This window comes from Macaca fascicularis, chromosome 2 (assembly GCF_037993035.2).
Source record: "Macaca fascicularis isolate 582-1 chromosome 2, T2T-MFA8v1.1".
Taxonomy (NCBI): Eukaryota; Metazoa; Chordata; class Mammalia; order Primates; family Cercopithecidae; genus Macaca; species Macaca fascicularis.
In genome coordinates this window covers 108,640,934-108,666,242 of record NC_088376.1, presented here as the reverse complement: position 1 = coordinate 108,666,242, position 25,309 = coordinate 108,640,934, and the positions used below count along the sequence as shown (strand labels likewise).

The 25,309-nt window shown below is 44.5% G+C and overlaps 2 protein-coding genes across 5 annotated transcripts in view; one reads left to right on the top strand and one right to left on the bottom strand.

Annotated features, from left to right (window-relative positions):
- The window catches only part of SLC6A20 (solute carrier family 6 member 20), a 38,986-nt gene extending 37,096 nt beyond the window's left edge, over nt 1-1,890 (top strand). Inside the window, exon 11 of the mRNA XM_005546881.4 lies at nt 255-1,890. Within this exon, the coding sequence (XP_005546938.2) occupies nt 255-404 (150 nt within the window). The 3' untranslated portion in view covers nt 405-1,890. The remainder of the gene's footprint in view (nt 1-254) is intronic.
- Nucleotides 1,891-14,903: 13,013 nt separating this feature from the next.
- SACM1L (SAC1 like phosphatidylinositide phosphatase) overlaps nt 14,904-25,309 on the bottom strand; it is a 55,759-nt gene continuing 45,353 nt past the window's right edge. For 3 of the 4 annotated variants that reach the window (XM_065540490.1, XM_074031913.1, XM_005546880.4), the window contains 7 exons: nt 24,933-25,071; nt 22,648-22,717; nt 22,460-22,532; nt 21,643-21,736; nt 21,433-21,525; nt 20,660-20,717; nt 14,904-16,785 (listed from right to left, as the gene is read on the bottom strand). In XM_065540490.1, coding sequence (XP_065396562.1) covers nt 16,649-16,785; nt 20,660-20,717; nt 21,433-21,525; nt 21,643-21,736; nt 22,460-22,532; nt 22,648-22,717; nt 24,933-25,071 — 664 coding nt within the window. In that variant the 3' untranslated portion in view covers nt 14,904-16,648. The remainder of the gene's footprint in view (nt 16,786-20,659; nt 20,718-21,432; nt 21,526-21,642; nt 21,737-22,459; nt 22,533-22,647; nt 22,718-24,932; nt 25,072-25,309) is intronic. The other variant, XR_012431069.1, reaches the window with a different exon arrangement.

The window sequence follows — 25,309 nt, the reverse complement described above, 5'->3', positions numbered from 1 at the left end:
AATAGCTCTACACCCACTGGTTCAAGTAGTTACTATTATTCCTAGTTTATGGAAGAAAAAGAAGGTGAGGGCGGTTAGGCCCCTGGCACATGTGCTAGTGAATTGCAGAGCTGGTGGCCCCAGGAGTAAGGACACCGGCCCCACATGCTCTCTGCCCACGTCACACCGCCTCCGCATCACGGGTGGCGGCCCTGAGGCCCAGGGGCAGTGCTCTCAGCAGGTGCTCTCTGCTGACACTCAGTCTCTCCTTTCAGGGCCAGCTTGTGACCAAAGATTACCCGGCCTATGCACTGGCTGTCATTGGGCTGCTTGTGGCCTCCTCCACCATGTGCATCCCCCTGGTGGCCCTGGGGACTTTTGTTCTGCATCACCTCAAGAGGGGAGACGCGGCCCCCGTGGCCTGAGATGTGGGCTTCCCAGCCGCTCACAGTTTTACGGATACTAGTTACAGGCGGAAACTCCTCTGCTGCTTTTTCAAATGCTTAAGCCAGAAGTGCTCAGCCCGTCAACTTCCTGAGTGTCTAAACAAGATGAGGAAGGTGTGCAGGAAGAAGACTCCCTTGGGGGAACGCACACCCTCCGGAGGCCGCCCTTCCTCCCCGGCGCCTGCCTCCTCATCATCGAAGGGGGCGGGCTATGAAAGCCAGTCTCAAAGATAACGGCGGTCCTTCATTCCAGGAAAGTCCTAGAATTAGGGCACATTGCGAACTAAAATATGACTATAATTCTTATGGGACCAAATTTAAGCAATTTTTGTTTTTGGCTGAAGAGACACCAAAATATTAGAGGACAAATATTTTTAGATCCATTTAAGGAGTTTCGAAGTGCCTAAGATGACATATTTGTCACTGGTGCAAAATTAATTATCTTTTTTGAGTTGTAGTGAATATGCAATTTCTGTGTTCCCCTTCCACCCTTTAAATCTTAGGATGACAGGTTATAAAGAAAGAAGATCTTTGTTTGGGACCCCCACAGGGAACCTTTCTCTAAGTTCTCTGACAGTGGGTCCAGGACCAGACCTTTCTACAAAAAATTGCCCCAACGACAGTTTGCAACCGCAAACCACATTAGAAGTCTGCGCAGACATCCCTCCGTGGTGTCTTGGTGCATTGGAAAAGGAGTCAGGAGCCACTGTAAGGATGAAAGTGGATCTTAGCTGGGCATGGTGGCTCACGCCTGTAATCCCAGCACCTTGGGGTCAAGGCAGGTGGATCACTTGAGGTCAGGAGTTCGAGGCCAGCCTGGCCAACATGGCGAAACCCCGTTTCTACTAAAAATACAAAAAAAAATTAGCTGGGAGTGGTGGCACAGGCCTGTAATCCCAGCTACTCCGGCTGCTGAGGCACGAGAATCATTTGAACCTAGGAGGTGGCAGTTGCAGTGAGCTGAGATCATGCCACTGCACTCCAGTCTGGGTGACAGAGCAAGACTCTGACTCAAAAAAAAGAAGTGGATCTGACTTTTCCCATAGGCTTAATATTACATTTGGACATCGAGGCCAACTCTATCAAGACCACAATACCACTTACAATTCATTTTAAATGATTCATCTGTACATAAGTTTTCTGAAATGTATATAATTCAAACAGAGCATCTTGTAGCTGAAGACACACCGTATCTCTGCTATCACATTAGTCCCTGTGGGGAAAAGAGAGAGAGATCAGACTGTTACTGTGTCTATGTAGAAAAGGAGGACATAAGAAACTCCATTTTGATCTGTACTGAGAAAAATTGTTTCTGCTTTGAGATGCTGTTAACCTGTAACTTTAGCCCCAACCCTGCGCTCACAGAAACATGTGCTGTATTGAATCAAAGTTTAATGGATTTAGGGCTGTGCAGGATGTGCCTTGTTAACAATATATTCACAAGCAGTATGCTTGGTAAAACTCATCGCCATTCTCCATTCTCGATTAACCAGGGACACGATGTACTGCGGAAAGCCGCAGGGACCTCTGCCCAAGAAAGCCTGGGTATTGTCCAAGGTTTTCCCCACTGAGACAGCCTGAGATATGACCCCATGGTAAGGGAAAGACCCGACCGTCCCCCAGCCTGACATGCGTAAAGGGTGTGTGCTGAGGAGGAGTAGTGGAAGAGGGAGGCCTCTTCGAGGTTGAGATAAGAGGAAGGCTTCTGTCTCCTGCCTGTCCCTGGGAATGGAATGTCTCGGTGTAAAGCTGACCATTCCCATTCGTTCTATTCTGAGACAGGAGAAAACCGCCCTGTGGCTGGAGGCGAGATACGCTGGCCGCAATGCTGCTCTGTTCCTCTTTGCTACACTGAGATGTTTAGGTAAAGAGAAACATAAATCTAACCTATGTGCACATCTGGGCACAGTACCTTTCCTTGGACTTATTCATGATACAGATTCCTTTGCTCACATATTTCCCTGCTGACCATTTCCCCACCTGTTGCCCTGCTACACTCCTCTCACGAAGATAGTAAAAATAATGATCAATAAATACTGAGGGAACTCAGAGGCCGGCGCTATTGCGGGTCCTCTGTATGCTGAGCTTCGGTCCCCTGGGCCCACTGTTCTTTCTCTATGCTTTGTCTCTCTGTCTTATTTCTTTTCTCAGTCTCTCGTCACACCTGATGAGAAATACCCACAGGTGTGGAGGGGCTGGCCCCCTTCAAGTCTACCCTGAGAATTTTCTTTTTTTAACTGCAATAAAGTAGGTCAAGGTTACCCCTAAAGTGAGCAGGTCCCTTCCTGCTCTAACGTCCAGTGCTTCCTTGAGACTATGGAATTCTGGAGAGTCTCTGCGGATATATTTGCACAGACGTCTTTGAAGACACAAACACTCACTCACTTGGGACGTTGGCCAGAGATGTCTTTTTATTTTTATGCTGTAAAATTCTCTTACAGCAAAAATAGGCTTTAGAAAGGTCTTCTACTGTCTTCAGCAACCATCTCATCAATACTTCCAGCTTCACCTGATTGTCCAGTTATCAAAAGATCACTTGACTTTCAAATGTATGAGCCAGCACGTACCCCACGGATTCAATCTTCTTATCAGGTGGTTCTTTTATGTCAAAAAAACCCTGCTGTCCAGGCTTGAAGAGCACGCACACTCAATGGCAAACACAGCACCGAGTCTGCTCTGAATCCTGGAGGGTCTGACCCTCCTCTCAACCCCCACTCACGGTCACTGTCTTACAACTCGGGGCCACCTGGGATCAGCCATCAGTCGGGGTGCGTAAGCCTTGAACACCAGGTAGCCTCAGGAATGAAAAGATGAATGTCCTATATCATGACCTTACTCAGTGTCCCCACCTTGCAACCCATTCCGATCTCTGGAGCATTTAAAACTCCAGATGCCCACACCACACCCTGGGGCCACCCATCAGACCTTCTGGAAGCAAGACCTGGGCCTCCATAGCCCCCAGAACTCCCTAGGTGATTGCAATGTGCAGCCAAATCGAGAGGACCCCTTTAAAAAAGAAAGGATATGGGTGGTACATTGAGGAATATTTTCATTTTATAAAATGACTTAAAAATTTGAGCCGGGCGCGGTGGCTCAAGCCTGTAATCCCAGCACTTTGGGAGGCCGAGGCGGGCGGATCACGAGGTCAGGAGATCGAGACCATCCTGACTAACACGGTGAAACCCCGTCTCTACTAAAAAATACAAAAAAACTAGCCGGGCGAGGTGGCAGGCGCCTGTAGTCCCAGCTACTCGGGAGGCTGAGGCAGGAGAATGGCGTAAACCTGGGAGGCAGAGCTTGCAGTGAGCTGAGATCCGGCCACTGCACTCCAGCCTGGGTGACAGAGCGAGACTCCGTCTCAAAAAACAAAACAAAACAAAACAAAATTTGAAAGCATTTTTGGGCTGGGCGCAGTGGTTCACGCCTGTAATCCCAGCACTTTGGGAGGCCTAGGTGGACGGATCACGAGGTCAGGAGATCCAGACCATCCTGGCTAACATGGTGAAACCCCATCTGTAGTAAAAATATAAAAAATTAGCTGGGCGTGGTGGCGGGCGCCTGTAGTCCCAGCTACTCGGGAGACTGAGGCAAGAGAATGGCGTGAACCCAGGAGGTGGAGCTTGCAGTGAGCCGAGATCATGCCACCGCACTCCAGCCTGGGTGACAGAGCGAGACTCCGTCTCAAAACAAAAACAAAAACAAAAAATAATAAATAAATTTTTAAAAAGCATTTTTGAGCATTTCCAATTATATGGAAGAGTTACTTCTACAGAATAGTTTCTGCTCATGGAACTCAAACAGATGAAGCACCACTGTTACAGAATAATGTGCTCCAGATGAAAATGTCTCGTTTCTGTGAATTTCATGAAGAGCAGAGCATTTCTCAAGAATCCTCTTGAGCCAGTAATCAATCCTATCTCAAAAAGTGTTCTTAGCCATTTCCTAGGTACTGCACAAAAGTGGCCATGTCGACATTTGTCCACTCACCCTCCAATAAGCTGGAGAGAAAAAGGGACATTCCATCCCTGTGCCCTTAGTAGTCGCCATGGTGCGATGGCCAGATCATGGACTCCGGAAAGTTTTCTGTTTTTACTGGAAACATAGTAAACCTTGATTTAGCTCCAAGAAATTGAGTAGGGAAATATTTGTTTTTTAGCAATTGTCATAGTAAATAACTAAGCAAGTGTATCTACAGTTTTTTGTTTTTGGATTTGCTTTTGTCACTTACTGGATACAGTTTAAGACCTCTCTCAACACAAGATTTTCCTCATGTAGAAACACAAGCTAATTTTGAAAAAATGGAAAATAAGAGGGGGCAAATCCATCCAAATTTTTTTTCCACCACGCTTTTCCACGTAACCTCCTCATGTAACCCGTGAGACTGCACCAATGCAGTGGATGAAGTCTATCATGGGAAGATGAGAGAGTCCACAAGAAAAGTTAGAAAAAAAATTTCTAATTGGCCAGATTTAAAACAGAATGTGAGCCCCTTGGAATTGCTGCAGAATCTTGCCACTCCTTTTGAGAGTATCCCGGGCAGTCTTGCCCATCTCAGCGTCTCCTTTTGGCCAGGGTCGTGCACAACCACATGAGGTTTGAATGTGACCTCAGAGCCTCACCCGAGGGGGAGAAGTGTGTAAACTATTGTATTTGATTTTTGTATGAGTTACTTTGCATGGAAAAATTAACTTATGCCACTTTATCGGTAGAAAAGCTGGGGTAAAGAATTAAATAAGCCGATTTTCTGCCCTGTATCAGTCAGGGGAAGAAAAAAATAACAGATTTACACATCCCTTTGCAAGGCAAAAAGTGGATCTACAAATAGGAAATTCTTAACCTGAATTTCCTGACCAGTCTCTTACATGTGGGTCACTTTTCTATTATTCACCCTCCTGCAGAGTGGGTGGATCAGGCTTTTTTGAGATCACCCAAATAGTATATTACAAACCAGTCCCTTGGTATGCGCCGGGGCAATGGTGAACAGGATAGACACAGTCGCTGGCCTTTATGGCACTTACATTCTGGAAAAGGAGAGAGACAATGATGCATAACAAATAGATGATATGATTACAGACTGTGATCATGTCTAAGAAGCAAATAAATGGCCCGATGTGGTGGCGTTAACAGGACAGTACTTTAAGCGGTTGAGGAGCTTTGTGAACTGAAATTTAAAGAACAAATGAGTCATTAAAATTCCTAGAAGGTCTGTCCAGGAGAGGTGACAGCAGGTGCAAAGGCCCTGAGGAGGGAAAGAGCAGAGAGGAGGCCTGTGGTTGGAATGGGAAAGCGAGTGATGGGAAGTGAGCTTGGAGGAGTGAGCAGGGGCCAGATCACATAAGGCCTCGCAGGCCACAGCAAGGAGCTTCATTTTCCTTGAAGAGAAACAGAATGCCACTGAGGGTTCACTGTGGGGTCTGGCAAGATCTGATTTATATTTGAAAGATCACTGTTGCCACGGAGGATGGATGGGAGTGGGGCATAAGGGGAGGCTGGAAAATCACTCCAGAAGCTACTGTAGTAAACCCATGGAAGATGATGGCAGCATGGATGTGGGAATGGATATGGAGAAAAATAGGCAAGCTTGAGCTATACTTTGGAGGGAAAGTTGCCAAGTGTTGCTGCTGGGTTGGATGCCCAGCTAAGGGAAAGGGGGATAAAGAGCTTCACCTGCTGGGTGGATACTGGTGCCATTTCCGGAGATGAGGAAAGTGGGGAACAGAGCTGGCCTACAGAGTAAAACTCAGGAGTGGTTTGACCATGTGAGGTTTGAGATGTCTGTGAATCAGGTGGAAATATCCAGTAACCTGTTGAACATAAGAATCTGGAGGTTGGGTTATGTCTGGGCTAGAGATATAAATTTGGGAGTCACAGTGGAGAGATGTTATTTAAAGTCACAGGTCTAAATGAGGTCATCCAGGGTGAGTATACGTGAAGAGGGCCTCCGACCAAGGCCTACAGGAACTCCAACGTGTTTTCAGACATGGCCACATGTGCTTTTCCACCTCTCCCATGGAGGGATAGGGTCCGTGTATTTAGGTGGGCTTGTGACTGCTTCAACCAAAAGAGGATGATAGAAGGGACACCATTTGACATTTAAGGCTAGATCATGTGGCCATGCAGCTTCGACCTGGTTTGCCGGAACATTCACTTGGGGAGCTCCAAGTTGCCATGAATGAAGGCCCACCACCCTGACACTGCTGTACTCCAGCTCACAGGACCAGCTCAGTCCACCTTCCAGCCATGCCTGGGCACCAGACTAGCTTGGGCCAGACAGACCAGCCAATCTGTCAAATGAATCCCACTGAGTGACCTCCATCAGTGCCATCTGGAACAGAAGAATCACCCAGCCAACCTATGCCTGAATTCCTGACTCACAGCATTGTAAAGTAGAGAGGAGGGATCAACAGGGAATGGAGCAGCCAGGTGTGGTGGCTCACGCCTGTCATCCCAACACTGGGAGGCCCAGGCCAGCGGATTGCTTGAGCCCAGGAATTCAAGACCAGCCTGGGCAACATGGCAAAACCTTGTCTCTACAAAAAAATACAAAAATTAGCCAAGCCTGGTGATGCATGCCTGGAGTCCCAGCTATTCGGGAGGCTGAGGTGAGAGAGTCTCTTGAGCCTGGGAAGCAGAGGTTGTACCACTGTGCTCCAGCCTGGGTGACAGAGCAAGACACTGTCTCAAAACAAAAAAACAAAAACAAAACCCAGGAGAATCTGGTCCCAGAAGCTCAGAGAGAACATCCTAAATTCTGCTAAACATGACTTACCACTTATACTTTCTACTTTTCCTAATGTCAGTCTATATTTGAACCCAACTCTAATAGGAGCTTGATTTAGGACATAAAATGTTAACACAGTATTTTAGTGAATGATACTTTAGGTTTGTACAACTAGAATAAAGAGCAATAGGCATGCATCACTGAAAATAGTGAGTGGAGAAAGACGAACACCTGGACTTTTGGCTAAACAAAAACAAAAAGCAAATTCCTGCTCAGAATAATCTATCAAGGCAAGTGTTAGGAACAAACAGACCATCTAACTCCCTCACCTGGGACCAGGGAATTCACTTAAACATGTCACAGCCCTTTACTAATTGGTCCCCCCAGTGAGATCACATCGTGGAGCCTCTACATGGATGTCCAGCCCAGAGGAACAAGGCCAGAGGCAGGAAAGGATGACAGCTGGACATCAAGGAAGACTCCCCACTCGTAGACTCACCCGGATCTCTCAGGAGGTGAGTGCAGATGTACGTGTGTGTGCATGGATCTTAGGGAACTGTCACCTGGATAAGAATTTTTAAATTTAGCATTAAGGTGCCATCAGATTCAATACTCAAGTGAGGTCCAAATAGATTACAGCCCATGTTTTTCAGCTTCAAGGCCAGAGTAGTCACCTCCATGCTGGCCTTTCACAAAATGAATCCCATGAAGGCTGGTCCTATGAGATGCTCTAGGAACAAAAGATTCCACAGGCTACAAAGTTTGGGTGCTGCTGCACGGTAGATACCTCCTCCAGGAGAGTCACTTCTCAAACCTCTGACAAGTCCCGCAGGTTAGATAACTCTGTGTAATCCAGTGTTTGCAAACAGTTCTCACCACAGATCCACTGTCAGAAAAGTGTTAACACAGAGAACCCACATTACTCCAAAACCGTACTGCAGGTCAGGAAAATGCATGACATCAAGCTCTCTGCCTAACAGACTGAGGAGCCCAGAGCTCACAGCAGCGACAGAACCATCCTGCAAGACGCGTTCTCAGCAGTGAAAACATACCAGCAAATAGATGAGAATAGAAAGCCCCAACACCCACAAGTAGAGCGGACTTGAGAGACGATAGGGGTGGCACTGCAGACCAGGAGGGACAAGATTCAACAACATCCTCAGCAACTGGATAACTCTAGAGGAAAAAGAACGCTGGACTCTGTCAGATGACATCATATTGTCTTACATAAGCACAAAATGTGCTAGGAAAACACTGGTCAATTCAATACCATTTATACACTTGGTTCATCAAAAGTCATAAGAAAATGAAAAGACAAGTTAAAAATAGAGGGAAGATATTTATAGTATATACAACTAACAAATAATTATTTTCTAAAATATAAAGAATGTCAAAACTATGAAAAGATGCTCAATCTCATTAGTGATCTGAGAAATGCCAAAATTGAGATACGATTTTTATACCTACTGGATTAAAAAGTTAGGAAGTCTGACAGTGCCAAGCATTGGTGATAATGTGGAACTGGGAGCAATATGAATGGCACAAGCAATTTAGAAGAGAATTTCATGTTACCTTATATATTTCAGGCTTATAATTCTACCACTGGGCATGGAGCATAGAAATACCATTTCCGGTGTGAGCTGGAGACATATACAATGCTCACAGCAGTACTTAGTGCAAAAACAAACAACCAAAAACAACCAGAATATCCATCAATATTAGACTAGACAAAAAATGATTTATGACCATCATAAATAGATCCAAATGAATACATATATTGTAATATAGTCATTCAAAGTAAACAATAGTTGGCCGGGCGCAGTGGCTCACGCCTATAATCCCAGCACTTTGGGAGGCTGAGGCAGGTGAATCACTTGAAGCCAGAAGTTTGAGACCAGCCTGGCCAACATGGTGAAACCCTGTCTCTACTAAAAATACAAAAATTAGCTGGACATGGTGTCGCATGCCTGTAATCCCAGCTACTTGGGAGGCTGAGGCAGAAGAATTGCTTGAATCTGGGAGGCAGAAGTTGCAGTGAGCTATTGCACCACTGCACTCTAGCCTGGGTGACAGAGAGAGATCCTGTCTCAAACAAACAAACAAACAAACAAGGCAGACAACAACAGGTTGGACTCAAGCTATAACCATCAGTGTAAATGAATCTTAGAACAATGCCGAATTCAAAGGCCAGCTGTATCATGCATATGGAATGATGCCATTTCTAGACACTTCAAAAAAAGCAAAACTAAACAATACAGATATTACATATACATTATATAGACATTACGTATCTAGTGATACATACTATGTGCTAAACTAGGAAGAAATGCAAGGCTAGTGGTCATCTCTGGGAAGATGTAGGGATGGCAGTGGGAAGGAGAGCACGGGTTTCCAAGGTGCAAGTTCTGTTCTCCCCAACCATGCTCCAGATGCCCAAAAGCATACAGAGGAAAACAGTAAAGCTTTAGATTGAGGTGGAATATTGAATTCTTACAAGCTAGGTGCCTTTCCCAACACTTCTTCCAAAGAAGGAAACGTAGCCAGGAGTTAAGGATAATAGCAGAATTGTGCCCTGGCTCTGCGGAACTCAACTAGCTGCCCTGGATAGGGCGTTCATGGTATACCTGCTGTGTCTGTGTCCCTCCTCTCCCTCCTCCTCCTCCATTCTTCCCTCCCGCTCTTTCTTTCTGGGGCTAATTTGCTACACAGCATTAGATAGCCAGAACACCTAGGTCCTTGCATAAGCCCCACTTCCTCCAGGAAGCCACCTGACTCCCTCCAGCAATAGCTCTGCACTTCACCTTTGTATTCGCTCCTTACTATGGTCAGCAGACTTCTAAGATGGCCCCCAAAGATTGCCACCTGGTATTCATGCGCTCGTGTTATTCCCCTCCTCTTGAACGAGCTGGACCTAGTGACTCCTAGTGCATAGAATACAGTAAAAGTAATGGGATAACAATTTCCAGATTAAGTTATAAAAGACACTGTTGGCCAGGTGTGGTGGCTCACGCCTGTAATCCCAGCACTTTGGGAGGCCGAGGTGGGTGGATCACCTGAGGTCAGGAGTTCGAGACCAGCCTGACCAACATGGTGAAACCCTGCCTCTCCTAAAAATACAAAAATTAGCCAGGCACGGTGGAGGCGCCTATAATCCCAGCTACTCAGGAGGCTGAGGCAGGAGAATCGCTTGAAGCCGGGAGGAGGAGGTTGCAGTGAGCTGAGATCACGTCATTGTACTCCAGCCTGGGTGACAGAGCGAGACTTCGTCTCAAAAAAAAAAAAAAAAAAAAAAAAAAAAGAAAGAAGAAAAAAGACACTGTGACTTCCTCCTTGCTAGCAGACTCTCTCTTGCTGACTTGATGAACCAAGTTGCCATGTTGAACAGGCCGACGTGGCAAGGAATTGAGGTTTTCAGCTAATAGCCAGCAAGTGGACCAGTCTAGCAGCCCACAAGGAACTGAATCCTGCTGATATGATTTGGCTGTGTCCTCACCCAAATCTCATCTTGAATTCCCTGTTGTGGGTGGGACCCAGTGGGAGAGAATTTAATCATGGGAGTGGTTTCCCACATACTGTTCTAGTGGTAGTGAGTAAGTCTCTCGAGATCTGATGGTTTTATCTGAGGTTTCCATTTCTGAGTCTTCCTCATTCTCTCATTTTTTTGCCTGCCACCATCCACGTAAGATGTGACTTGTTCTTCCTTGCCTTCCGCCGTGATTGTGAGGCTTCCCCAGCCACTTGGAACTGTAAGTCCAATTAAACCTCTTTCTTTTGTAAATTCTTCAGTCTTGTGTATGTCTTTATCAGCAGCGTGAAAACGAACTAATATACCTGCCAACAACGAGAGTGATCTTTAAAATGGATCCTGCTCCAGCTGAACCTTGACTGGCGCCTGTGGGAGACCCTGAAATGGGGGACAGAGCTAAATCATGCCCAAATTCCTGACCTACAGGAACTGTGAGATGATAAATACGAATAAATATGGGTTGCTTTAAGCCAGTAAGTTTTGGAGTAATTTGTTATGCAGTGATAGACGCACTGAGGTCATTCAGAGCTGGAACGTATCTCACATCCCTTGCAGTCCCTGGTTGGGAGTACAAGGACACCTCATTAATTCTCAAATTAATGACCAAATTTTGAAATTATTTCACTAGGAAACTGGAAAAATGAATTATGGGAAGATAATATTTTAAATATTTAATTTATCCTGATATATATATATAATTTATTCTCAAGATATATATACATATATATATTTTTTTTTTCTGATCCAGAAAACAACTGTTAATAGAGAACCCACATTACTCCAAAAGTGCTCCAAATTTCAGCTAGAGAGAGAGAGAGAGAACGAGAGCGAGCACATGGGCATAAGAGCAAGCCATTTCCAAGGAATTTCATCTCACTTCCCACGAGTGAGGGTCCTCCTAATGTTACAGGATCTTTGGGGTGTTGGTTTTCTGGCTGGAAACCTCTGTGGCCAGTGGTGCCTTTGCCCGAGTTTTGTTCAAGCCTGCTGGGCTCGTTCCACCCACTCAGCCTGCCTGGCTGAGCTCGGCTCACACTACCGGCCTGGATCCCATGCCTGCCAAGGGCAAGTCAGGTATGGAGCAGCAAGGGGTGTGTAAGCGTGGGGTCCAACCACTGCCAGTTAGACACACCAGCTGCTGCAGAGAAGCGGGCAGCTCCAAGTGCTGGCATGGGTGCGGGCTCTCTGCAAGGCTGCAGCTGGACCAGGCATGCACTGCAAACAGCTTCCACGGCTGCCAGTGCCCAAGACAGTGGTGCCCAGTAGTCTGAAGATGCTAGGAACTGCATGGCCCCAAAGAGGGAGTCACAGCCCTGACTCACTGAACTCCCAGGTCTGGGTTCCTCGAAGGGCTGCAGATCTTCTCTCCTTCTCTTCGTGCGCAATGTGGTGAGCAAGGGGTGTCTTAGCCCAGTTTGTGTTATAGTTTTTTTTTTTTTTTTTTTTTTTATGAGACGGAGTCTCACTCTGTCGCCCAGGCTGGAGTGCAGTGGCACACGGTCTCTGCTCACTGCACGCTCTGCCTCCCAGGTTCACGCCATCCTCCTGCCTCAGCCTCCCGAGTAGCTGGGACTGCAGGCGCCTGCCACCACATCCGGCTAATTTTTTGTATTTTTAGTAGAGACGGGGTTTCACCGTGTTAGTCAGGATGGTCTAGATCTCCTGACCTTGTGATCTGCCCGCCTCGGCCTCCCAAAGTGCTGGGATTACAGGCGTGAGCCACCGCGCTGGGCCATGTTATAGCTCTTTTAGCCTCACCATTTGGTGGGTCCTGAGTTCTTGTCCTGTGGCCAGGAAGAATGAAGTATGTGCACAGATGTGGATGAGCAAGACAAAGAGGAGCTTTATCAAGTGACAGAACAGCTCAGAGGAGACCTGCAGGGAGTAGCTCCTTTCTGCAGCCAGGGTGTTCCGATGAGTGTTCAGCTCCTAGCAGAGAGGGTAGCTCCTCTCTCCAGGCAGGTCATCCCAACAAGTGTTCAGCTATCAGCAGAGAGGGTAGCTCTTCTCCGCAGCTGGTTGTCCCATTGTCTCTGCTCTGCTTTGGCTGAGCCCAGGGCCTTTATGGGCCTCAGAAGGGAGAAATTGCATGCCAATTGGCCCATAGGCGGCCATAGGTGGGACCAGAAAAGGCACAAGTTCCCATTCCAGTCAGGTCCACGGAACTGGCAGCCCAGTCCCCAGCCTCCAGGCTGTCCTTGGCCTGAAGGTGGGGCCTCACCAGGGACCCGCCCCCTTCTGCCCAGGAGCCTGTCTGCCTCCTGCAGCCATCCATGGTGCCCAGACTGCTTGCACCAAGGGGCACCTGCAGGTCAGCACCAAGACACCCTTAGCCTACCCTTCAGTTTCCCCTCCCCTCCACCAGTGCTTGTTGGTTCCCAAAGTCCAGAGGGGTCGACGTGGCAGGGGATGGCGTTTCAGTGTTGCCCCAAGCGTGCACACACGCTGCTGAGCTGTGACAATGCCCGGCTTCAGCCCCAACCCCACTCTGAGATCTGGCTCCTGAGGATGCAGAGTGCAGAGACACCCAGGTCCTGTGCCTGGGAAAGTGAGTCTCCCACTTGCTCCATGGAACGTGCAGGCAGCTCTGGCCACGCCTCCTCACAGTCTGGGGTGGAGGTTCCGGTTCCTTGCTGGGGGCCATGCTGGCATCTGAAGCAGGGGGGACGTCACCACAAGTTCTTCCCGTGGTCCCAGTGCTCAGAGGTGGCCTGGTGCTCCCCCTTGCCTGGCTCACAGCCCTGCCCAGCAGGGGTGCCTCCAGGAGCAGCCTACAGGCCCTGGGCCTGGTCCTAGGGAGCATCAGGCTCAGAGGTCACCCCGCTGTGGGGCAGACTCTGGGGATCCGGCCCTGGGAAGCCCTGTGCAGAGCCTCCTCCCAAGGTGCAGGAATCCGGCACCAGTCAGCAGGGAGGGTGCAGTGGCCATGCCACTGGCTGGGTCCCCAAAGTGAGCACCACTCCCACTTCCCACTCCAGGCCCCCAAAGGACAGCCCCAGCTCCGCGCCCCAGGCGTGGTCCCCGTGCCTCATGTACAAGCGTGGCACCACCCCAGGCCCAGCTCCGCCTGTGACCCCTCTCTGCCTGCTCCTTCATACACAACTACGCTGCTCCCCCATCGGCAGGCAACTCAGCCTGGCCCCACTGCGGCAGCCCCCAGGCGGACAGGTTCCAGGGGGATCCCTGCAGCAGGCTCTGGGGACTGTCCACCTCCTCCCCACGCCATCCCGGCAACAGCAAGCAACAGTGGTGGTAACGTGGATCAGGGTCCAGAGCAGTGGTGGCTCCGGGCCTGGAGGCAGGACCCACTCAGCCATACAGGGGTGGGGGCAGTGCAGTCGGCTGCCGCAGGGACACAGGGCACAGGGAACATGAGGCACAGGGGTCTCACCATCATTACTGCTGCCCCTGCAGCCCCTCCTGCCGTCACCACTCACATCTCCCTGCCAAGGCCGGCACAATGGCAGCAGCCACTTCAGACAGCCCACTGCTGCCATCACTAGGTACCAATGTGTTCACATCACTATTTCCCTCATGCTGACACCTTCCTGTGGAGGTGTCATTTTCTAACAAGCAATATTTTCCCACATCAGCTGGGATTCATAGCATTTTGAAAAACAAATCACAGTTTGAAGGTGGGGGACACCTTTTTATAGACATTACATTTAAGTACTTCCCTGGGTTTCTCTGTAACTAAAAAAAATAACTATAAGGAGATACAAAATTTCTTAAGTGATGGTAACTGGAAAGCAAGATTGCAGAAGCTACTGATTTGCTTGCTTACTCCAATTTTTCTATGATGATCATGCATTGCTTTGTGTATTAGTTTGTTTTCACACTGCTGTAAAGAACTACCTGAGACTGGGTAACATATAAAGAAAAGAGGTTTGACTCACAGTTCTGCATGGCTGGGGAGGCCTCACAAAACTTACCATCATGGCAGAAGGTGAAGGGGAAGCAAAGCACGTCTTACATGGTGGCAGGAGAGCGAGCGAGCGAGGGGGTAAATGCCAAACACTTTTAAACCATCAGACCTCGTGAGAACTGATGAGAATGGCATGGGGGAAACCATCCCCCATGATCCAACTACTTCCCACCAGGTACAATTTAAGATGAGATTTGGGTGGGTGGGGACACAGAGCCAAACCGTATCACTCTGCATGATTTTTAATATTCTAAGATCAAAAAGAAAAACATCACTTTCAAAGTACATGAATGATACCAACAGTAGTTAGAAAAGAATATGACATTTTATTTTCACTTATGGACATACAGTACATGAATTTAGAAATAAAATCGTCGCAGGATTCTGAAATACTGATACCTTAAGATCTAACACACTGATTAGTCCATTCCCTACAAAGCAGCCACATTAGCAGCTCAGATTTGGTCTTTGTTGTAGTTGTTGACATTAAGTTCTTTAAGTGAAATGCCCAGCAGCATTTAAATAATATTTTACAGCAGACATGAACTAAGTTTCAATATTCCATCTTTGGAACACATTATGCTTATTTACATGTTAACAGGTGGCTATATTTACTTACCCTATTGTGAGTTTAATGACTGATTTTAAGCTACAAAGGGTTTTCCAGCTATTATTTCCTTTAGAGTTTCTAAAAGTAACAACTTGTATCAATGTTTTACAAAAGATAATGATGAAAAAAAGGTAATGCTGAAATAAAGGCGCTTTTAGAAATATTTAAGGACAACATAAGGTATTAATATTGGAAAAAAACTGTACATATTTTCAAGCACAACACTGAAATATTGTAGCAGTGTTTAATTGAATTGTTTTAAAATAGTGGTAATTATACTACCTTACATACTGTTCTAATATTTAAATCTCTTAATTACAATTTGAATATACAATCTGACTTACAATTAGAACTATGCACAGTTTCCGAAGCATATTTTTCAGGTTTGTTTTTGCACATAAATTAATGTTTAAGTTGGTCCTTGATTTGGAGAACTATAACTACCTGGAAGCACTAAGTTTTAGACACATTTATTGACAGCCAACAAAATCCTTGACAGAGTGAAAAGCATCAAGAGTACCATGCGTGGAAAAGCAGCTGTTGCCCCCCAAGTGCAATATGAAATCTAGAACAAGACCCTCTCAGAGGCCTGCATGTCTCAATGACTGACCCTCAAAGAAACCAAAATGTACAGGAGGAAGTAGCTGACCAGTCATGGGCATCTTCCACACTGGGGCAATCTTTAAAACAGAGGTGGCTTTGGACCTCTAGCATAAGAGATAGACTTTACATTCTTTGATTTTATTTACACTTTTTTAAAAAGATAAAGTATATCTGAATTCTCTCATCACATCTAAACTGCTGGTGCACTGGCAGCTCAAGCTGATTAAAGTCATGAGGCAGCCCACCAGAGACTTTAAAAGAACCCCAGACCACATCCCCTCCTCTTTCCTATCATGAAGTCACAGACTGTCTCATCAAACTACTTGATGTCTGTAAGAGACTTACATTTTATAAACACAGTTAGCTTATTACTGAACTTTTAAGAAAAGTCCAAAGATGTGTGGAAAAGTATGCCTGCTAACAGTGACTGCTTCTACAAGGACAATAATGAAACTGAGCTACAAAAATAATTTTACTGTTTTAAATAATGAAAGGAGCTAGGTTTTTAAAATATATTACTTATTCTGCAACAGCTGATTAAACTGACAATCAATAGAATCCAATGAACAGATTCAGCTTCCATTCTGCAAGCTGAATTCAGGTTATATTTTAATTACAGAATAGCTTCAAATTATAAATCTAACTGTCCCAATAGCAAAGAGACCATCAAGGCAGTAACATCAGATCAATTCTGTCATCATCCTGCACGGAGCACAAGATGTGCTTTTGGATAAAGGCATTAAAAAGACCTTGGGCTGATGTGGAAAGCGGGTCAGTAAAGACTCCAGTTCTGCACAATGGAATCTTCCAAGCCAAGCCGCTTTCCACAAATACAAATTCAGTCTATCTTTTCCTTCTGGACCAGTCTGGGAGCATCAACAAAATCTTTGCCATTGTAAAGAATGATAAAAAATGTTCCAATGCTTGCAACTCCCCAGAAGAGCACATAGGCCAGTGTTTCTGTCCAAGTGTCACCTGTTGATATTAAGAAACAAAAAGCTAAATAAGGCATTTGTTGATATCAGACCCAGTTTTCAGCTGTTTAGCACATTTTGGCAACATTAAAGTTTACTAGCACATTCACAGCAAAAATAAAGAACCTCTTAATTAAGGTTTAAACCGGTGGTTCTCAAACCCTGGCTAGTACCAGAATCTTCTGCAGGGCTTGATAAAGCATCAACTGTTGAGCCCCAAGAATCTGCATTCCAGCAAGTTCCTAGTTCCCAGGTGATGCTGATGCTACCGATCAAGAGGCTACACTTTGAGAACCACTGGACTAAACGATTTCATATATTATACAAATAATAATCACTTTTAGTATATTTTAATAATACAAAAAACTATTGTTTAATTTATAGTTCTGTAACAGATATGAGCTATTATCAAAATACCTGCACAAAAAATTTTAATATTCATAAGTTATGAATACCAAACATAAGTTATCCAAAACTTTTCTGAAGTTACATATATTTTGTAGGGTATTTTTTGCACATACATAAATATATAAAACAAAAGTCAGTAACATTTGCTTTAGAGATGGGGTCTTGCTGTATTGCCCAGGCTACGGTGCAGTGGCTATTCACAAGCACGATTCCACTACTGATCAGCACGAAAGTTTTGTCCTGCTGTTTCTGACCTGTACTGGTTCACCATTCCTTAGGCAACCTGGTGATCTCCTGCTCAAAGAGGTCACCATATTGATGCTGAACTTAGTGCGGACATCCGATCAGCATAGCACACTACAGACCAGAACTCCTGGGCTCAAATGATCCTCCTGTTTCAGCCTCCTGAGTAGCTGGGACTATAGGCACACACCACAGCACCCAGCCAATAACATATTTGAATGACATATTTAGCCCAACTCTGCTGATACGCATTTTCCAAAGTCCGAAGTTCATAAAGGTTAGCAGCAGGCCAATGGGCAAAGATCTACTTTGTTTTACTCCTTGAATAGCTGAACCTAGAGAATAGCTTCTCTCTCTGCAACAGTACTGGCCTCATCTGCAGACGGAGAAACACATACAGGGAATAACGGCCAGTGAGAGAGCACACCAGGGAAGAAACCAGTCTCCAGACTCTTTCCTAACAAGCCCTCAGAGATCATGCTACATTTGTTTTCTATTCTCTTTGAAAACCACAGCAGGAGCTAGAAATCAGATATTGCCACACCCAAATGTCACAAAGTTCGTTATAACAATTAACTGACATGAGATGTTACTATCCACAGCATCCAATCTCTTTTTATGCAAAATATACTCAAATTTGCATAACTGCTAATTTTCATGGCTCTGAGTTTTAAAATTCTTCTTGGACAAAAAAAGGGCAGTTCCTTATTGGCCACTCTGCTGGACACACCCTAAAGGAATCACCCGTTTTATTCAGGCAGAGCCCTTGGTCTTGACTTTCCTGCCTCCCCAGAGGTTCTTTAGGTAAATGTGGGTATAGTCAGAACAACAAAATTAACTAATTTAACAGTACAGTGGCTCCCCAAAAATGGCAAGCACTGGGTATGTTTTCAGGAAAGAAGGCAGAGGATCTAGAGAGAAAATGAGAGCAGGGCTGGCCGCTGAGGAACCTGCACATGCTGCCTCTTCCTTCCTGCCCCAAAACCCGCAGTCACGTCCCGGGCAATGCCTATGTCTCAACCTGTTTTTGGTATTGTAAGGTAAGAATGGTTTTTACATTTTTAAATGGTTATAAACACAAAAACAAACAATGTGCAGCAGAGACCACACACCATCCATAAAGGCAAAAATATTTACTACCTGCTCTTTACAGAAAAATTTTGCTAACTATAATAATAGTAAGATGGCTCTTTCCCCCTACTCAACATTTCAGCATTTAGTCAAAACTACATCACAACTGTCTACAGGGCTGAGCACTGAGAGGAATACCGAGACGAACAGGTAACTGAGCCTCCCTATCAAAAAGGTGACAGAATTAGTGGTGGTGGTGGAGTAAGAGTCCTTAATTCAGCAAACATTTACTGAGGGTTTACTATATCCTGGACAAAGCAATGAGTAAGACACAGACCCTCAAAAAGTTGCTGATCCAGTGAAAAAGACAAACAAGTATGCAAATCATTACCATCCAAAAACAAATACACACTGGGTATGTCAGGTACACCAAAGAGGTATACTACCTCTGAAAAATAACTCCCTATGTATTAAGGAGGTTAAAAGAGGAAAGTGCTGGGAGAGAGGACCAGGAGTGCTGTGGAAATTCAGATAGAAGGTGAAGACTTCCGTGTGGGAGAGACACTCTGTGAGAGGGGAGCGTATGAATGGTGCCCTGAGGATGGTGGAATTCAGACAGGCAAGAAGAGGTTGGCTCAATGAATTCAGGATAGAGGATGAAGGCTGGAAGGTGCCTTTTCTTTCAGAGTGACTAGGATTGCACCTCCAAGGTACAATACACCAAGTCTCAGACTTAAACCTCCAAAATACAGGACATTACTCAAAGGAGAATAAAGAATACATTCTTCACACTTTAATCTTAAATGCTTTATTAACTCAGTAACATAGCAAAATATTAGGAGAAAAAACAAAACCAGTAAAGACCTTGTCCACTCAGGTTCTTAGGCAATTTTACTCTCAACCTATTAAAATTTAATGATAAGTAATATCTTAATCCATTAACATTTATTTGAGTTGGTTAGACTATACATTCTATAAATGGAATACTTTGCAGCCATTAGCAATTAAGAACATGGGAAAACATACTGCTTAGTGAAAAAAAGCAGATAATGAAAATATGTATCTCACCTCTGAAAAAAATCAGAGACACTTATAAATATTAAAACATCAAAATGTTAAGAGTGGTGAGCTTCTCTCTCAAAGGTATGATGATAAATAATATTTTCTCCTTTTCTGCCTACGTGTGTTTTCTACAATTACTATGTATTACTTTGGTAATGTGAAAGGAAAATAAAATCTCAGGACTCCAAATTTACTATGCCAAAGAGAAAAGTTAAACTTGGGAACTGAGTCTCACAAAACTACCCTCCTTTTGTTCCTAAGTAGACAGCTGCAAAGATAGTTGGCCACATATCCTCCCAGATGGCCACCCTCACAAACTGTCACAAGCAAATTCCATGTGGGCCCCAAAATCTTTACCCTAAAAGACAGTCCTGTCGAATCTCCCTCACCCTGACATTGTAAATTAACAGTTTATTTTCACAGGTAAGGGACAAAGACTAGAAAATCATTCCTCCGCCCACCCCAAAACAAATGCAGATTTGACTTCTCCCTCTACTCTACATTTACTTGTCTTACATAAAACACAGATTTACTGAGCGGGAGATGAATGCATAATTGACTGTTCCTCTACCCTCTCCTTTCACATGTAATGTGGATTCAGTGAGTGCTAATCAAAGCCTCACAAGAATGTGACCACTTATCTCACTACCTACCCTCCCCTTTTGTTTCCATTCCTCCTTCCCCTCCTGTACACCGTTTCACCATTTAATACTGAAGTCCTCAAAACTCTCTTTGGAAAAAGCACAAGATACTGATCCTACCGTAGCTTGTGTCTCTTTTTCCTGGGCAGGTTCTCAACCTTGGTAACTTAAGCCTCTGAACTGAGACCTGTCTCAGATACTTATTGGTTCACAGTAATAAGAAAAACATGTTTTTGAAATCTGAGGTTTAAAAAAAACCCATCAAACTACTAGGTATGTTATTTTTCTTCCTGTCACATCTAATGACTAATTTCATCTACTCCACTTTACCCATTAAATTTAATAGGGAAACATCAAGTGTTCAGTGAACTCAAAAACTTAAGATGTTGTAAAAGAAAGGTCAACATTCTAACTAAGAAACAAATGGAAGAATGTGTGGAGCTGACTTACCAGCCATCAGCAAACAGATAATGCACATTGAAAAGGCAACAACCATGATAATAGGCAACTGGAAAAGACAACAGAAAGAGATAATCATTTAAGAATGCTAACCAATGGCTGCAAAATCAGTTGTGCATGCATTGCTTGGGAAAAGAAAAAACCTCATCTGTCAACTAATACACACAGTATCTTTTGTCAACAAAACATTATTATTTATGGGTTCAATCACAACTGCCCTAGACTTTAGATGGGGAAAGTGGTAAGATCGGAAGAAGCATGCTTTTGCTCCAAGCCAAAGAGTGCTAAATGGAAGGAGGATGCCCAGATGAGAACCTAGAACACTAGGTCTCCCTTCCATTCCAGGGCACTTGACCCACTGGAAAGAAAATCCAGAGAGGCTCTTGCAGAGTCTGGTGAATGGAGAAGTCAAAAAGGAGAGAAGCATCAAAAATAAACCTTGCCTTCCATGTAACAAGTTTGTCTCTGGCAATTCCCTCAATGTAAAAGAACTGAAGTTTTCCTGAAATGAGAAACCTTCCACTTCCCCTTTGCTTATGTGACATCACACGAAAAGCATGTGTGAGACACTCTGAGGAAAAGAAAACAAATGCTCCACAGTTACTGTACTCCTCAGCCTGACCTCTTTGGAAAACTTAAGTATTTATATTTCATGTAATGAAATATAAACAACATATAACGTTTTAAATTAAGGAGACTGAAACCATCTATACCTTCAGACACAATGCTTTTAAAAACTTGAAAAATACAAAATGGTTTCTTACAGCCAGGAATTTCCAATCCCTTGGAACACTTAAAGGACTATGAGATTCTAATTCATCCACTGAATAGTTTCCAAGAAATAAGTCTATGGAATCCTAGAACAGAAAGGAAGAAATTAGTAACTCACCAAACTCAGTGTGAGATAACATTAGTGATGAACGATGCAAAGAGACAACCGCCTAATGCCAGGAAAGCATCAAATACAAACTTACTTGTCTAAATCCATCGGAAAAGTTGTTCTTATAATATCGTATCATTGAGTTCCAGCCATCCATTATAAGTCCCAAATGAGTTCTCTTTCCAGTTCTGGTTAAAGAGGTTAAATTTTAAGTTACAGGTTTGTACACTGAATTCTCACACTGTTTTATGGTCAATAAGCATAAGGTATAGAAATGAGTGACAGATTTTAAAAACTATCGCTGAAGATATAGATACTTCACAAAAGAAATCACTTGTAGGTCCAAGAAATACCTATTTTCTTTCTAAAATATTACCAAAGGAGGCACAAAGAAACACACTAATTCCAGTTGCAAAGACAAGAAATATGAAGAGAAATACACAGCCCAGGTTAAGTGGTAGGACACAGCAAAGCAGAGACTAGAAATCTTATTCTGCTCCCAGGGAATCCACACAGCAGAAAAAGAGCCACCGCATGCATAATACATTCAAAATGTTCTAATTCCTCATTACTCAGTGTGGTCTTTGAAAGCAGCATCAGCATCACCTGGGTGCTTTTTAGAGGCACATCTCAAGACTGGTGCTTCTGGTACACAGTAAGGTCTGAGAAGCACTGTGGAGCGGTGGCTCTCACCCCTCCCCAAGCATCAGAATCTCCCAGGGTGGCTAAGAACACACCAGAACCTGGGCCTCATCTCCCAGAAATCCTGACTCCACAGGTCTCAAGTGAAGCCCAGACGCTGGAGATTTGCTGCTGTTGCTGCTGTTGTCTGAGAGCTGCCCAGGTGATTTTTAAAAGCTCCAGGACTGTGAACTACTGATGTGGAACGCTATTTTAAAAGCACGGCTTGCCTGGTAAAGTCAGTCTTCAAGGCACCAGTTCCCGCATATTGCTTGGCACAGGCATTTGCGTTGTCAGCCCAGGCTGTAGAAAAAAGTGAAAATAGCTGATAACGATTAAGATGACAAAGTTCTAAATCCAGAATATTAATTTATTTCAAAATTTGAGCAACTTTGTCTATATTAAAGAAATGACCTACCATTTTTGTAAATCTTCTCAAATTCATCTTGTTCTTCAAGCTTTTGTCCCACATGCAAAACTCCTAGTCTCTGGAATAAAAACCACACCCAGATTTATGTGTAATAGATTTTAGCAGACATGATTTAGGAAGAAAAAGCAGCCCCCAAATTGTATCTCATGGTTCCTGGTTGCTGGATGCAGGCCAGAAGTGTCTGTTGTCTACAGGGAGCCCCAGCTTGCAGCAGCCGTCTCCTGCCCAGGGCAGACTGTAAAGCCTCTCCTGAGGGCACCTTTGCCTTGCAGCTCCCGCACTCCCTCGAGGGACAGCAGCAGGACTATATTCAGAGAGTCTGTCGGGAGGGAGAGTGAAAGCAGCTGTAGGATTCCAGCCGCTACTTCCTCCCTCTCACCCCTAATCTTCCACTGCTTCTACCCCCTTGAGATCCCCTCATATGCATCATCCTTCAACTTCTTCACCCCTGAGTCACCCCAACCTTACCCTCTGTCCCAGGGACCTTTGAGAATCTGATGAATGCCACCTAATCTACCTCCCCAAAAATACATACACACACAGACCTTCACAAAGAATATCCCGGGGTTGCTGGGCCCCCTGAATCCCTTCTATGGACTCCCCTTTGGAGACCACGAACCACAGATGAGGGGTCCCCACCTTGTCTCAGACCATCACCTCTGAGAACCACCATCTTCATTGCTTACCTCAGATGACACCTCATCTCCACCTCAGAAGGAGTTATTCCCACCCTCAGACACAGCACAGGAGCCACCTTGGTGACCTTTAGCTGGGTAAGAACTCTGCCTTCACTGGCGGACGTGGAGAGGCACAAGTAGATAGCCCCTACACTAGCAGGCAAAGCTGCTGGCGAGGCTCCTGCCCCCACTCTCTGAAGGTTGGTTAAGTTTCATAATACTATATATAGCATGTAAAATTGTAAAATATGGATTGCAGAACCTAGTCAAGTAAGTTTCGGTTAATCAGCCATGGAACCAAACCATTCCTAATATTGTTTCTATTAAAAAATACACTCAGAAGACCTTCCAACAGACAAGGACATAGCACAATACAAACTACAGACTATTCCAACAGGGACAGCACTCCTCTAGCAGGTGCGACTTCAAGATTCACGAAGCATTCATTCTGAAGGGGGTATTTTACCTCCATAATTTCTTTCTCGGTATCATACAATTGTCAGAAATAAAGTTGAATGCTTACTAATTCCCTGAACAGGAAACCATGTGGTATGCATTTTGTCTGCCCCTCACAACAAATGCCAATGTGATTTAGAAATTGGGGCTCTACGTCTTTTTCATTCCAAATATACACAGAAGAAAAAAACTATTTTTCTCATCAGCATAGTCTAGTGATAAAGCAAAGCTGTGTCAGAAACTTTTTACTTTGGAGTCAATATCCCTTGCTAGTAATAAGAGAAAGATAAATAGAAACAGTCTTGAGGTGCTACTTTTGTACTAATGAAATAGAAAAAAAAGAGGCTAGACACAGTGGCTCAAGCCTATAATCCCAGCACTTTGGGAGCTGAGGCAGGTAGACGGCTTGAGCCCAGGGGTTTGAGACCAACTTAGGCAACATGGTGAAACTCTGTCTCTACAAAAAATACAAAAATTAGCCAGGCGTGGTGACACACGCCTGTAGCCCCAGCTTTGTGGGAGGCTGAGTAGGTATGATGGTTTGAGCCCAGGAGGCAGCGGTTGCAGCAAGCCGAGATTGCGCCACTGCACTCCAGCCTGGGCAACAGAGCCAGACCCCGTCTCAAGGAAAAACAAAAAAAATTAAAATTAAAATATCAAATGCTGGAAAGAGTTCAATGAAATGGATTTACTTATTCATTGCTGGTGTCAGTGTAAACTGGAATGACCCTCTTGGAAAATAATATATGTATTCTCTTTAACCCAGTAATTCTACTAGGAATTAACATGAAGGAAATAATTCCAGTTAATAATAACATATACAGATGCATTCTCTACAGTGTTATTTATAAACTAAAAATGTAGCAATCTGAATGGCTTAGTAAATTACAGCACAACAATACAACCATCAGAAACTGTGATTACATAAATGCTAAGGGAAAATGGCAAAAGTGAAAACTGTGCATACATAGACTGACCATAGTTATGGAAAATGTGACATCCATGGGCAAGACACAAAAATAAAAAGAGCTGGGTTAGGGTGGCGGCAATGTGAATATTTTATGTTACTGGGTTTTGAAGATGATGTTTAATTTTCTGCTGTGTTGTTTTTCAATTAAAAAAAAAAAAAAGCATTCGCACCTGAAGTTGGGCCTGAAGTGAACGACGAGCTAACAAACTCTGGATCACATTGGTTCTATCTAGACAATCCATGCAATTGCTTCGGAACACGCCTTCCTGGTTTGCCACCACCTGGCCAGCAGAGTCCACTAGAAAATAACTAAAACATATTTGTATAAACACTCTCATACCAAAGAGGTCAGATTTACTAAGGACTTAACTCTTACAACATGGGTCTCATTTCAGTGACGTTATTGAAAACTGTAAATTAAAAGGTCAGATAGGAATGTGTAGTCAGGCATATGTGATTATCCTAGACCAAAAAGAAGTCTAAATGGCTGAGGCAAAACAGTCCCCCATCCAAAATATGGCTGAAGATTAGAGATCATCTCACCCCA